General features: G+C 32.5%; 1 protein-coding gene across 3 annotated transcripts in view; it reads left to right on the plus strand.

Annotated features, from left to right (window-relative positions):
• AGPS (alkylglycerone phosphate synthase) overlaps positions 1-16,074 on the plus strand; it is a 157,589-nt gene that overhangs the window by 24,190 nt on the left and 117,325 nt on the right. For 2 of the 3 annotated variants that reach the window (XM_081261088.1, XM_081261086.1), the window contains exons 3-8: positions 1,409-1,499; positions 4,683-4,803; positions 4,903-4,977; positions 9,888-9,959; positions 11,622-11,701; positions 15,134-15,214. In XM_081261088.1, coding sequence (XP_081117214.1) covers positions 1,409-1,499; positions 4,683-4,803; positions 4,903-4,977; positions 9,888-9,959; positions 11,622-11,701; positions 15,134-15,214 — 520 coding nt within the window. The remainder of the gene's footprint in view (positions 1-1,408; positions 1,500-4,682; positions 4,804-4,902; positions 4,978-9,887; positions 9,960-11,621; positions 11,702-15,133; positions 15,215-16,074) is intronic. The other variant, XM_081261087.1, reaches the window with a different exon arrangement.

Genomic DNA, 16,074 nt, shown 5'->3' on the forward strand with positions numbered 1-16,074 from the left:
TTTCCCCCCCTCCATTAAAAAACACACAGAACAAAAGTAGCAATAGGAGGACATAAACTACCATCTTGGAAAAAATTAATTTGATATTACCTCGTACCACATACACAGATTATTTTCAGATAGAATGTAGACTTAAATGTATAAGCTAAAACTGAAACTGCTAGGAGAATATACAAAATTCTTTCTGAGTTTGAGGTTTGCGAAAAGCAGAGAACAAAGAATATTAACTAACAAAGGAAAGAAAATAAACAACATTAAAATATAGAATTTTTTTATCAAGACTCTAGTAATAGAAAGTGAAAATGTAAATCATAGAGTATGATAAAATGTTTAATACATATATTCCTGATTTCATAATATGTAGACAGTTCTGGTACATCAATAAGCAAATAATAATAACCCAAAAGAAAAATGACCAAAAAACTTGAACTGGCATACAAAACAAAGAATATCTGAAATGAGATACCAACAGAATGTTTGAGAATTTCAATTATAGAATTTCTGTTTTGTTATTTATTATAATTTTTATTTCTATGCTGAAATTTCTGGTCCTTACTGGGAGCATATTTTTTTCTTTGGTCCTTTAGCCAAGTTGTTATTAGCTGCTTTAAAATCCTTGTGTGCTATTTCCGGTATCTTGGATCATCTTTGGGTCAGTTGTCATTATTTCTTTTTTCTTTTGATGATGGATCACATTTTCTTGTTTGTTCATGTTTAATAATTCTGGAGTGAGTCTTGGATGTTGTGATTGATATGTCTTAGAAACTCAGGATTCTTCTGGACGCTGCTATATTCTGCCATAGAGACTTTAAATTTTTTTTCCCCCTAAATCAAGCATTTAATTTAACTGATGTCAGACTCCAAATACTGCTCCTCTGAAGCAATAAACAATTATGTTGTCTTTTCAGTTCTTTTAAGCTTATCTGGGGTGTTTATAAGACTCTCATATATATTCTACCCATGTATAATTCAGGGTCAGCCAGATGTTTGGACAGAGTTGAAACATAGGTCCCTCCTATAGGTTCTGTGATTTCTCTGTATGCTTTCCAGACGGCTGCGTTTACTACAAACACTCCCTTCTTCTGCTTCTTTAAGCTCTTTTAAACAAATTTTTGTTACCTCAACAGCTGTAGCTCTCCCCATTGTCAAAACTGTTTAAAAAGCAAAGCAAAGCTGGATATTTACATAGTGCTTTTTCCTTCTTCCAAATGTATTGCATACTTTCTTTTGTTCCATCTATACTGTCTTCAGATAGCTAGGTTTTATTTTGTTTTTGTTTAGAGTTGATAGTTATATGTTGGAGGGTTAGTTTGATAGGAACTGTTTGACCATTACTAGAAGCAGAATCTAAGCTTCAAATTTAAATGAAGATACCTTACTCTAAAATTTAAACTTCTTTGTATCTTAGGTACCCTCTTAGTGGCTTGACTTTACCAACTTTTAAGGAATGGATCCAAAATACACTTGGAGTAAGTCTGGAACATAAAACTACCTCTAAAGTAAGCAAATAAGAATAATTACTAACTTGCTTAACTTTTTTTTTTAATCCCAAATTAAATAGATTTATCTTTGTAATTTGTTGTGTTTGCTTTAATACAGTTATGGTTTCTTTTTTATGAAGCCTATTAATTATATAGGTCTTGTCAGGTTTTGTAGAAGGAGTTTTTTTCTCACAGTATCTAGATTCTAAATTTCAGAATTTAAGAGTTATTTGACTAGTTTTTTTCTCTTTTCTGAGTTTTGATTATTTTTAATTTAAGAAGTGGGAGTAATAACTGTTATACCTCTCACAGGGTAGTAGTGTTGTACAAATTAGTTAATTCTGTGAGTATTTTATTATAGAAATGAAAGTTGCTATTATTTTTATTTTTAAAATTTCTTTCTTTTTTTTTAATAATGTTTTTTAGTTGTAGATGGACATCTTTATTTATTTATCTTTATGTGGTGCTAAGGATAGAACCCGGTGCCTCACATGTGGGCGCTCTACCACCGAGCTGATACCCCAGCTCCTAAAATATATTTATTTTTTTTGGTTCCAGGGATTGAACCTAGGGTGCTTAACCACTGAGCCACATCCCCAGCCCTTTTTATGTTTTAAATTTTAAGACAGGGTCTCTGTAAGTTGTGAGGGGGCCTTGCTAAGTTGCTGAGGCTGGCTTTGAATTTGTGATCCTCTTGCCTCAGCCTCCTGAGCTAGTGGAGTTACAGGTGTGTGCCACTGTGCCCAGCTAAATTGCTGTTATTTTTAGATAACAAAATAATAGTTAGTAATCTATGATATATAGAATAAAATAAAATTGTTATGTTATATTTAATAGTAAACATTTAGAATATTTGAAAAATTACCAAAAAACCTAAAAACTTAAAAGATATGAATGACAGAGAATTTTAATTTGTTTGTGTAGTTTTTACTTTCCTGAAAGATTAAAAAACTTTAAATGGCCGGGCGTATAATCTTGGCTACTTGAAAGGCCGAGGCAGGAGGATGGCAAGTTTGAGGCCAGCCTGGGCAATCTGTTGAGATTCTGTTTAAAAAAAAAAAAAAAAAAAAAAAAAAGCTAGGCATGTGCTTCAGTGATAAAGTGTTGTCATAGCATGCACCATCTCCAAGGTTCAATCCACAGTTCCACAAAGGAAAAAAAAGAAAAAACCAATAAACTGTATACATAGGAAACCAATGAAATATTTATCACCTCTTTATATTGTTGTTATTAGTTTGCTCTACCAGAGGTATTCTGCATGTCCCTCCAATTGGATATGAATTTCCTAAATATAGGGGCTATGTCATTCATGATATTCTTCACTGCAATCAATATATTATTAAGTATTGATAGTCAGTAGGTAATTGCTAGATTTATTTATAAATCCAGTTATTTTATTCTAGTGATTAAATGAGACTGCTGAACAAGCCATGCAACATGCCACATGCCTGTAATCCTAGCTATTCAGAGGCTGAGGCAGGAATATCACACAAGTTCAAGGCCAGCTTGGCAATGTAGTGAGAACTTATCTCAAAAATAAATAGAAAAGGCTGGGGATGTAGCTCAGTGGGAGAACTACATCCTGGATTCAATCTTCAGTATATCCAAAAAAAAAAAAAAAGAGAAAAAGTGGGACTGAATAGCTAATTCCTGCCCCTACCAAACCAAATTATTTTTTCTTATGTCTCTTTTATCATCTCTTAAATTCTTTTTCTGTCTCAAGTATTTGTGAATACTTTTTATCTTTGACATTGATATAACACATGCTATATTCAGATATGTCACCACATTTCAGATACATTCCATTTTTCTGCTTTTGAGCCCTTTTCGATTTTTAATAACGTATTGTTATTATTATTTTGAGGTGTTCTTTTGGTAATTTCCTTCTAGTACAGGATAAATTCCATGAGGTTCTTTTTTTTTTTTTCTATTTAACTCACTGATATATCCCTAAGCCTAAGTCCATGCCTAGCTTATAGCAGCTAGTAATCAGTATTTGTTATATGAATAAAATTCATAAGAGACCAGGAATATAGAAATATCATATGCTTTTCTTTATATATTCTTGTACTTTTTTCCCTGAATACTATATCATAGTTTTTTTGTTTTTTAAGATTTGCTAGACATGCTATTAGGTTCTTTTCACAAAAATTAGCACATTTAATCTGCTTTCCTCATAGTATTCTTACACATTTGGGGGTGGGTTTTTGTCAGCTTTTTTGTCACTGTGACCAAAAGACCTATCAAGAACAATTAGAGGAGGAAAAGTTTTTTAGGTTCACAGTTTCAGAGGTATCAGTCCATAGAGGGCTGACTTCATGGTGCTAGGCCTGAGGTGAAACAACATGATGGTAGAAGAGTGTGGGGAGGAAAGCAGCTCAGGATAGGGAGTTAGGAAACAGAGCACTGCTCACCAGGGACAAAATATAAACCCCAAAGGCACACCTCTAGTGACCTGTCTTCTCTAGCCACACTCTACCTGCTTATACTTACTTCATATCAGTGGATTAATACACTGATTAGGTTAAGGCTCTCATAACTCAAGTATTTTATCTTGAAACCTCTTGCATTGTCTCACACATGAACTTTTGGGGGACATCTCATATCTAAACCTTAACAGTGGGTTAATCTCATATAACAGATGAAGAAGCCAAGTCTCACAGAAGTTGAGTGACAAACCCAGTGTCACATAGTTTTGACCTTAAAGTTCAACATTAGGTTTCAAAATACCTTTTAGTTGAAATTGGTATTCAGTTTATAATTGTGTCATGAGATTTTTCAGCCCATTAAAATTTTTTTTATTACTGTTATTGATCTTTTTAAAATGGTCAGTGAAGACTAGGAGATGATAATATTTTCTACAGGGAAAAATATAGATAATGCAAAACACAAATAGTTCTTTCCCACTCTTCTCCCACTCTCCTTAAACTAAAATTGAAGATTTTTGACGACTTTCTTCCCTGTTCTGGATTGCAAATAATGAAAAGTGGGTCATAGAAGCCCAGAGGAAATGTGGGACTTCTGTAATTCATGTGATAGGATATAATTAACCAGACTATTTGTAATTTGCCACTGTCAAAAGTTGGTTTCTGTGTTTACTGCTTCTAACTTTGAATGCAAAAAGAAATCTGCATTTCATAGTCACTCTCCTGAACAGAGGTATTCAAAATTTATTTTCTGGAAATAAATTTTATTTTCTAGGCATCCTTAAATCCTAGTGATACTCCTCCTTCAATTGTAAATGAAGATTTTCTTCGTGAACTTAAAGAAACTAATATTTCATATTCACAAGAAGCAGATGATCGAGTATTTAGAGCTCATGGTAAGCTACTTTAAATTGGTACCATTTACTTTTAATTAAAAAAATTTCTAGGTTTTATAAAGATACTTTTACATTTTTTCTTTTTAAATTCACAAACAGGTCATTGTCTTCATGAGATATTTTTGCTCAGGGAAGGAATGTTTCAGCGAATTCCTGATATAGTTTTATGGCCAAGTAAGTTATTTTTTTCTCTTTGTACCATTAACTTAGTATTGTTAAATATTAAGTAAATTTGGTACTTGAAATATGTACTTTTTAATGTATGAGTTAAATATAAATAGTGATATTTTTAAGAACTTACTAAAGGCCTTGAAACTCTTTCTTGATGAGATTGTTCTGAACAGTAGGTTTTTAAGGATTACTGTTGATTATTAAGTCTTTAAGTTAAATGTATATAATTGCATTTAATGATCAGTAGAAAAATATATATTTTATTCATTTGGAAGCTTAGTGAAATTAGTACAATTTACTCAGATACATAGAAATTATTAATAAATACAATTACTGTAAAACTAAAAATAATAGTAATTTGGTAATATTAGTTTATGGGCTAAAAAGTAAGGTTATGTGGTAAAACAAGTTGTTTAAAAATATATGATATACTTACTATCTTTGAAATGAATAAGTTTTGAGAAATTAACATTTTGGACCTGGCTTGCGAAAGAAGATGGATGAACTTTTTGTTATTTTGCTCTTGGTAATGAATTAGGTACTATATTTATCACATTTTTTTAAACTATCTCTTTTACCGTATAATTTAAAGCAGGGAAGGTATGTTGTTCCTTGCTGTCCATGATAGCATTGTTAAAAAAGTTATATTGATTTCCAGAACACTTTTTTCTTAAGATTTTCCACTTCAAAGTATATAGAATATTTTATTTTTCAGAAAATTGGTTCATTCATGAATTCTGAGGTCTTAGATAAGATCCTTCCACTTTGTAGGAACTTTCTGAAGGAAAAATGATACCTAAGATGGGGAGAAAAAGGAGGTAAGATAGGAAAATCCAAGATCATATGTAGTAGAGATGAAATTAGTTTCCTGATTCTTGGGATGTATATTCTCCCATACATTTGGAATAGTTATGGTCTTTTGTCTCCATTTAGTATAGAAATTTAGCTGTTCCTAAGAAAAAGAAAAAGGAAAAGTTATTGTCAAATAGGAGAAATATTTTGTTTTGCCTGCTGATTTTTTTAGTAACTTTAGGCTGCTTCTTTACTAAGATTTGTGGAAGGTTTATTCCTTTTTTTAAATTTAAAAATTCTTTTTTCATTTTTTATTTTGTTGGTACCAGGGATTAAACCCAGAGGTACTTAACCACTGAGCCACATCCCCTTTTTAATATTTTATTTAGAGAAGGGTTTCGCTAAGTTGCTTGGGGCCTCAAAAAGTTGCTGAGGCTGGCTTTTTAAATTAATTAATTAGTTAGTTAATTACTTTTTTTTTTTTTTTTACAGTAGAATGCATTTTGGAGTATTGTACACAAATGGAGCACAACATCTCTTTCCTCTGGCTGTACATGGTACACAGTCACTCCAGTAGTGTGATTAAACATGTATATAGGATAATAATGTCTGTCTGTCTCATTCTGCTCTTCTTTCCATCCCAAAAGCCCCACCCCTCCCCTCACTCCCCTCTACACAAACCAAAGTTTCTTCACATCTCCCCCAACCCCCCACTATGGATTAGCATCCGCTCATCAGAGAAAACATCCAGGCTTTTGATTTTTTGGGTTTGGCTTATTTCACTTAGCATGATATTCTCTAGTTCCGACCATTTACCTGCAAATGCCATAATTTTATTCTCTAAGACTGAGTAATAGTCCATTGTGTGTGTGTGTGTGTGTGTGTGTGTGTGTATGTGTGTATGTATATATATATATGTATATATATGTATATATATATGTGTGTATATATATATCACATTTTCTTTATCCATTCAATCCTTTTTTTTTTTTTTACTGGAAAACATAAAAGCAAAATTTACTGATTTTCATTGGCCACAGGAAACTTAATAGACCTTCCTTTGACGTATCTTGAGAAGAAATTTCAAGTGTGTCTTCTGGGTATTTTCATCATGTTTGAATATTGAAGTACTGAGAGAATTCCAAAGTGGAAGTATGTCTTTCTTTAAGAAGTCCAGGTATTTTTAAAAAGCCAAATGTAGGAAACAGAATTAGTTGCCACACACAAATTTCTTTTCTTTGTAAAATCCTACCCATTTGGTTAGTTCCTACACGTCTGTGCTTGTCCATTGTATTTTCCCCACCCCAATTTCTAGTTCGGTCTTTTATTAGTGTGTAACTGGGTTTTTGCAATAATAGCTTTAAAGGTTTTCAGGCCTCAAGTTTCTTAACTCTTCAGATCTCCTGTATACTCTCCAGAGGTTTAATTTTTGTGAAAGAATTCCTTGCATTTTATGTCATACTTTATTTATCTATATGAATGGTGTATTCCTGGATGAATCAAGTTTTTAACTTTATTCTGTTGAATCTTCTGCTATGAGAGCTTCTTAGTAATAGTTTTGTTTCCCATCACATTGTCAGTTCACAGTGACCTTTATTTAACTTTGATATAAATTCTTATTGTTGATGCTTCTAAATTTTCCTTTGCATGAGGGCAACTTTTGAGGCAGTGCAATTTGAGCTAATTCCATGGAGTAGAATTGACTGTCTCACCTTGCAGTTTGGAGACCACACCTCTCCAAATCTGTATTTGAAGTTATCTTTAAGTCTATTTAATCTGAATCTGAATTCTACATATTGCTTTAATGGAATGGCTATGGATTGTTTAAGAGTAAAGACTTTGTGATATATGTAGCTTCCCTGCTCTGGTGTCATCTTTAAAGCAGGATTTTCACCATTGTGACCTTTCCACAGTGTGCATATCTTGACCTTTAGTTTGGACAGATGGTTAGTCACTCATATAATGCATGTTTTTGGTGTAAGTATGCTCATAAAATTTAAAATTTCCTTTAGCGAAAACATTTTAAAAATTACTTCACTTAATAATACCAGAACCACTCATATTTAGTCTCAGCACCTCTTACTTAGCATTTACAGTCTTCCATAGTTAGGTTTTTCTTACTTGGATAACTTTAACACTGATAAAGAGCCCTTTAGTTAGGTGTTGGTCTATTTTGTGTAAGATTTTAATGTTTTTCTAAAAAGCAGAAAAAAGAATCATTAGTGAAGTGTTAAAAAAATTTTTTTAAAGAGATTCTAGGGTATTATTTACTCAATAGTATGTTTTACTGTTACATAGAACATTTAGTCAAGTGGAACACTGTGATGTCTGTCATTTAACAACAGGATGCAACACATGAATGTTAACATATAAACAAATATTCAGTTATAAAGACATATTGCATACATAAGGTAAATATAGGTTAAAAAAATGCACTGTAAACCTGGCATGAGGGTCCATGCTTGTAATCCAAGCAAATTGGGAAGCTGAATAGTTTCAGAAATTTAAATTCAGCCTCAGCAACTTAGTGTGGTTTCTAGCAACTTAACAAGACAGTCTCAAAATTTGAAAAAGGGGAGAGAGGGCTTAGGGATGTGGCTCACTGCTTAAAAATACGTAAATTTAAACTGAAATAAAAAAAAATAAAGTTTAAAATATTATACTTTAGTGTAAAACATCAAAAATAGATTTCATATAATTGTTTTCTCAGTATTCAAAAGTGAAAATAGTAATTTTTGATTTAGAAAAACAATTATATTATTTGAAAGATGAGGTTTCTTCACTATGCATATATGATATTTAAGACTGACATTTCTACAAAATAATGAAGTGTTAAAATTAGTGGGTGAAAGTATGATGAGAAACATACTATTTACATATCTAAAGATATTTACTGATTTCAACAGGAAATATACCTACCAGACAATCTAACCTGTCGGGATTTTTAGCCCCCCTCCCCCCCCCCCCCGCTCCCCCCTCCCCCACTCCGTTCCCCCCTCCCACCCCGTTCCCCCCTGACCTGTGGGAGAGATTGAGGGAGCACGCCCTGGCCAGGACAGGCCAAGAAAGGTAAAGGTCGACTGGCCGCCCACAGGCGGGCCAGGGAGAACAGTCGAAGCAGGATTTCGTTTAATGAGAAAACATACACAGCTAATATAATGTACAGGAACCAATCAGGGTAAAGGTCAGCAGGGTGGGGAATCTACACCCAACCTACAGACAGTAATGGGAGACAGGAGCTGTCCTTGAGGGCAGAGGGGTTCTGAGCCTATCCTAGAGGTGGACCGATTCTTCATCACAACCCATGGCAATGCCTTCTGGCTAATTGCTAGGTGCTCTCTTAGCCACCTATGGCCCCAGGACTGGGAAGCGAGTAGCAGCCAGCAAGTTAAGTTTCCTCTTTTCTGATGCAACATGCCCCAGTTACATCATGCCCTACACTAACCAAATGAACAAAGTTAACGTTACTGGAAATAAGACATGTCTGTGTGTGCATCATGTGTCTCCGGAAGTATTGCACTAAGAAAGGCACAATATCCACTTCTGTGTAATTGCTATCAAAATGTAGAATCTGTTTAATCATGAGGAAACATACAAATCCAAACTGAGGATGTTTTATGAAATAACTGAACAGTGTTCTTCAAAAGTGTCATGGTCATGGAAGTCAGAGATAGGCTTCGGAAATGTGTAGCTTTAAAGAAGAATGAGGAGATGTGACCAGCTAAAATCACTGTGTGATCTGAATTTGACCCTGAATCAGAAAAGGGAACTTTGGTGAGACAATTGACCACAGTTAAGGTCTGTAAATTAGTTAATTGTTTTCAGTATTAATTGCTTGGTTTTGTTAAGTGGGCTTTTGTAATATAAGATGTTATTGTTTGGGGATGTAAGGTGAAGGGAATTCTTTGTAGTATTTAGTGACTTTTTTGTAAATCTGAAATTATTTCAAAATGAAAAGTTGAAAAGAACTTGTTATGTCTTAATACAGATGTTTAGTGCATTAATGAATAAGCAAAGAAAAAGTTTGGATGCTAAATAACTTTATAGACCCTTATTTTTTAGGATCATCCAGATATTATTCATATCCCTTTAATTAATGTATTTTCCTTTTTTTTTAACAGCATGTCACGATGATGTAGTTAAGATTGTGAATCTAGCATGCAAATATAACCTTTGTATCATACCAATTGGTGGTAGGTATTGTGCTTTTATATTTAAATATGATATAAATTTGTTTTATTTAAAGTATTTGTATTTTAAGTGTTTATGTTATCTGCTGAAAGAAACATTTCTATAATTTTAATGAGTTTTTTTTAAGGAGTCCCTTTATTGTATCCAGAATTAATTATTTTGTTTATTTTTATGTGATGCTAAAGGATCAAACCCAGTGCCTCACATGTACTAAGGCACATACTCTGCTACTGAGCGATAGCCCCAACAGATGAGATTATTTTAAAAAAAATTGGTTGATGCTGCTTATTTCTGTTCTGAAGAGGTTTACCTAAACTGAGACTTGGCGTACAAACTTTTAATTCCTGGTTTCTTTTTTCTTGGTGGATCATAGTTGAAACTTTATTTAATGCCTAAATAAGAAAATGTTCCTGCTTTAATAGTTACTTTCTAATCTGTATGTTTATGGATATGATTTTAATTTTCAAAGGCAAAAATAGATATACCCAATCTAAACCTTTGAGAAGCAGAGTCATAATAGAGCATTCTGTGGATTAAAAGAGCACCAGTATATGATCGAATCATTTATATCTTTTCATGCAGAAAACTAGCATTGTTTTGCATTTTAAAATTGTTTTGATCTTTTATTGACTGCTTTGTTCTAATAACTTATCTAGGTAAAAGGAAATAAACCTTAGTGACCAAATTAGCATTGATGGAATGGAAATGGGACATTAACAATTTCAGGAGCTCCAGAACCCTTTTCAGCTCACACTATCTATTGAATTTATACAAAAAAGGGACTGCAGTGTCACTTATTGTGAAATATTTTTCTGAACTCAAATAACTATGATACTCAAATAGTTGTTACTGATTACAGGAATCATATTTGTAACTGATAATTGTCTCCTCTTTTGAAATTAATCTGATCAGCATCCATATGCTTTTTATGGGAAGTGACTCCCATATGTTTTCTTACACGAAAGTGTATGCAAGTACCAATTAAAATGTATTCTGATGTAGGCTGATAGAGATCTAATTAAAGAACTGAAAATATTGTATTATTCTTGGTACCAAGAAAACACTTTTACTTTGACAATAAGTATTAAGAGAAAACAACAGTATATTACTTAAATACTTCTGTGTATTATTTATTCTATATTAATGTTGCTTTTTCACCAAAGAATATATTAGTTTGTTTTTAAATATCACATAATTTGGACATTTTAACTTGTTTGTAATTTATTAAAAGCCTTTTTGTATGAGAATATTATGTTAAATGACAAATGAATCTCAATATTAAAGTAGAAAGTAATAAATGGCATCTAGTTATATAGGATGTTTCTGTTTTTCACAGTAATCATTAGCTTAGATTATGTATTGTTCTAATTATGTATGTGGAGTTCTACAAATTGTAGGGGCTTCACTTGAGTGTGTTTTGTTCAGGGAAAGAAACCATATCCCATTGCTTTTGGTTCCATAATATTGCTTCATTTTGGCAATAAATAAACTAAAGGTGAGTTTTCTTTTAGTATGTTGTTATCATTTGTGATTTGTATTTTGCAGAGTAGAAATAGATGTTCCTCTGTTAATGGTTCTATTTATATACACTATGTTAGGAATTTGCCCTAGAAGTGTAGCTAAAAGGAAAATATTTAAACATGAAGTTGTTTGTATTTTGGCAGGAGGAACAAGTGTTTCATATGGCCTGATGTGTCCTGCAGATGAGACAAGAACAATAATTTCTTTGGACACTTCACAAATGGTATATAATAATTTAAGATGTATTTGAATGTTTATATTTAAAACATTGTCCTTATGACTTTGCCTCAATTATCATTCAAAAAAAGATCTGTTATCCATTTTGTTTTGAATGTATTTCATTATTATATTTTAGCCTTGTCTTCAGATATTCAAAATCTTAAGTTCACTTACTCTGAGGTGCATATCTTGTTGCTATTTTACCAAATTAGAATGTGGTATTGATAATTTGAGAAGCATGAATTAGAAGATTGACATATAGATGACTTGATTTCATTTATCTATTATCTGTCTAGTATCTCTCTACTATTAAGCTACATCCACAGTCCTTTTTTATTTTTTTATTTTGAACAGGGTCTCACTAAGTTGCCCAGGCTGGCCTGAAGCTTAGGATCCTCTTGCCTTGTTGTTCCTATTAGCTGGGAGTACAGGCCTGCACTGCCATGTCAGACTTCCTGTTTTTAAAAAACAGGACAGATAATATTAGTCAGTTAAGGTTAATTTGAATAATCAAAACTTGTCTCCCAGATTTATACTAATGCTGTTGCATTTTTGCTTGGTGGTGAATGGAAGAACTAATTTAATGATAGGCTTTAGTTTGAAGTTTGGATTCATTGAGTTGGACGTTGTGCTGTGTTAAGGCTTTAATTTGGGTATGAACTTTATATAATCAATGGTATTCCTGATCATTTCTTTATTATAATAAAAACAACTTTAAAAAAAACTTTTTAATTTGAATTTTTTTCAAACACAGAATAAAGAGAATGGTATATTTATTGTCTAGATTAGTTATTAGCATTTTGACATACTTGTTTTATCTTTCGTTTGTTCTTTAGTATTTTAAAGCAAATCCTTTAAAAATGCTACTTTACACCTAAATATTTCTGCCTGTCTCTTTAAAAGGAATATTTTCTCATGTTACTATTACATTATTATCACTCTTGGCATAGTCAAAAGTAATTTCTTATACCATTTAATATTGAGTCTTTCTTTATGCACAGTGCCTTTGTTTTGTAGTTCATTTGTTCAAATGGGGGTTTAGAAAAGGCTTATGTTAGCTTTTTGTTGTTTCTCTTAAATCTTATTTTATCTGAAAGTGTCCTCTTCTTCCCCTTTTTCAAATGTTTCTGACTTTTGAAGAAACTGTTATTTATATCATAAAGTGACTTGCTTTGAATTTGTCTGTTGCTTCTTCTTGGTGTCATTTAACTCTTCTTTTATGCCCTCTATATAGACTAGTTAGATTCAGGCATGATTTTAAAAATATATACCATACCATGATTTTAAATATATACCATAAATAAAAATATACCATCATTATAGATGGTGATATGCTTTTAAATTTTATTTTATGGAGACATAATTGTTTATGTTTGTGGGGTTATTGAAACGAGTGATGTTTTTATACACGTATACTTTGTAATGATCAAATCAGAGCAATTATCATACCCAAGACTTTGTAATTATGTGCTGTTTAAATATCATATAACATTAGGAGAGGTGGTATACAATAGCTGATTATCCTACGTTCGTGATGCTAAAATTGATCACAAGTTTTACATGGTAGCTGCCTGATTATTGTACTATGAAGTTCCTTATCAACGTTTCTCCTTATTCCAGAATGTAAAAAAAACTATAATTTATTCAAAATATAGAACTACTACAGTAGCCTTTTTTTTTTTTTTGGAATGTATTTGGATTTTTGGCTCTTTATTTTGCTGTGCAAATTTACCTGTAAGTTTGTTACCAAATGTGTGAAATAGTAATACTACAGAAGGTTATTATATAGGTTAAATGAGATAATACAACTAAAAGTCTTGATGCTGAGTAGATGTTTAAAATTCTGAAGCAGGAGTGCCATGTTTCCAAGTAGTTTTGTGTAGTCACTGAACTGTTAACTTTGAATTGTTTTAAATATGATTGTTGAGTGGGTACCTGTAACTGTGATTTGTGTAAAGTCAGTAAGTCATATCTCAAGTGATTTTGCTCACTGTATTTCTGCTGTAATACATATAAAATAAGGGAATCAGAGTTGTATTTGAATACATATAATAATACTATGGCCTGTTGGCTGTGGAAGTTTTTGTTTTAACTTGGGTAGTGTATACTAAATGTAATAAGATAACCTGTTCATTTTCTTGAGGTTTTTATGTGAATACTCATGAAGGTGGTTTTATTCTCTGCCTCTTTTAATTTCTTTTTTTTCTGCCAAAAAAGATGTTTGGACCCTTACTGGGTACAAGTAAATATTTAGCACATATGTGTAATTGTCTCAAGGGTCAGTCTGTTGGGGCAGAAGATGTACATAACTTATATAGATGGTATTATTAGATTAATAAATTGTTTGTCTTTTTATTCAACAATTTAATATATACATATACATATGTATATATGTATATAAGACTAAATTTGTTTAGCTGGTACAGAACCAAACACCCAATTATACCATAGTTATGCTGAAATTACTGTTATAGGCAGAGTATAATTAATGAGTTTTATATAACAAACCAAAAAATACATTCTCATTTAGTAATTATTGTTCCCTATGAATTAAGCAGTGCAGTTATTTGTATATGTTCCAATTTGGAATTTAGGCAGACACTGCTCTTTTTGTATTGCTTATTGTATTCTTTTTATCATTAACCAGACTTATTTACATTAGTTATTATTATGCAGTTAAACATACCAAAATACAAAGTAAGCTTCCGTGGGATCCAGAAGATTCTATGTGTTACCTGATTGCTCAAATAGAAGGGGAAAGAAGGTGGACACATATATACATAAAAATTAGGCCAAATAAGAATGTTAAAAACACATTTTTTTATTATCAGTCATATATTTCTGCCAGAAAATACTCAGTTTCTTCTTTTGAGTATGACACAGGGATGTGCTTTGTTTTCTCTGTGGGATTTCTGGTCTTTTTTTCAGATTGACAGAAAGCAGAGATGCCATTTATTAATTCAGATGCCTTGGCAGGTGTTTTCTTTCCTATTTTCTGATTCTTAATTAGATAGGATTGCCATGTTGACAGAAGTACAGATAGTATCTACAGAATGCCAGGCCTCACATATGCTGTTTGTTTTTTTATATGCATTATTTCATTTATTTCCAATAGCACGTGTCTACATTATTATGAGTATATAGTATTAATTTATGTATATGCCTTTAAAGCGAAGAATCACTAAGCCTAGTTATTTGCCTAAGCTAAGAGTTGGAGTTTAATTCATATTAATATCTGCCTAAAGAATCAGTATTTTATGTGTTATGTTATATAATAAGGGGTAAGTGTAGCTCATTTCCCACCTGGGTGATGGTTGAATAACCCTACTTATTTAATTATTGTCTTGTCACTTGTTGCCTTGAATTAGGAAGTTCTGTATTTCCTGAGAAAATGTTAGTAGAACATGGAGATGAGACTTCTCACTTCTTTCAACAGAATCGAATTCTTTGGGTTGATGAGAACAATCTGACAGCTCATGTAGAGGCTGGCATAACAGGACAAGATTTGGAAAGACAGGTATGTTATCTCTTTAAGGTTTTCAAAACTACTCTGTCCTCTATCTAAATGAAGTACCTTTCATGTTACATCCCCCCCCCCCCCCCCCCGAACTCAATGAATTTGCCAAGTTTCTATGTGGGTCAAGCATTAAGCTAGATGTTGAGAACATAGTAGTGAAAAAGACATTACCTACTACCCTAAGGTGGCTTACATTCTATTAGGACAGAAAATTAGGTAAATAGAAATTTAATGATTGAGAGTGAGAATTGCCATCTGAAGACTAAATTCAAGTCATCAAATGGGGCCAGGTGGGAAGAACTTGTACAAAGAATGTGTGACAGAGAATAGGGCAATTTGAGATGAGATTTCAGGATGAGTCAGATTAGCAAAAAAAGAGGTGAGGTGGGAAGAACAAGCAGTCAGAGGAAGAAGCATGTGCATAGGCCTTAAAGATAGTTATTGCTTTTAGTGGAGACTGCAGATAACTGAGTATGACTGCAGTGTAGTGGGTATGTAGAACACACATCCTTGGTGTATGTTGGATGGGAGTAGGTGTAGGAGTAAGAGGATGAGTCCAAAAAAACATGAAGAGGTCAGAAAATAAAGGACCTTATAAAACTACTTTGAAAGCTTGAGCCTTATCCTTGTACCTTAGATAATTCTGGCTACTGTGTGGAGGATGAATAGGCCATGTAAGAGCTGATTAAGAGACTGCTGTAATAATTTAGATGAGAGCTATTAGCGACCTGATACACAGTAGGAGGAATGGAAGGGAGCAAAATGGAACATATTGGAAATATAATTCTCAAGTCTTGATGGTAAATTGCATCCAGTAGGTAGATGTTGGTGTTTGCTGTTTACTGAACTTTTCAATGAAT

This window comes from Spermophilus citellus (assembly GCF_964194105.1).
Source record: "Spermophilus citellus genome assembly, chromosome: 11".
Taxonomy (NCBI): Eukaryota; Metazoa; Chordata; class Mammalia; order Rodentia; family Sciuridae; genus Spermophilus; species Spermophilus citellus.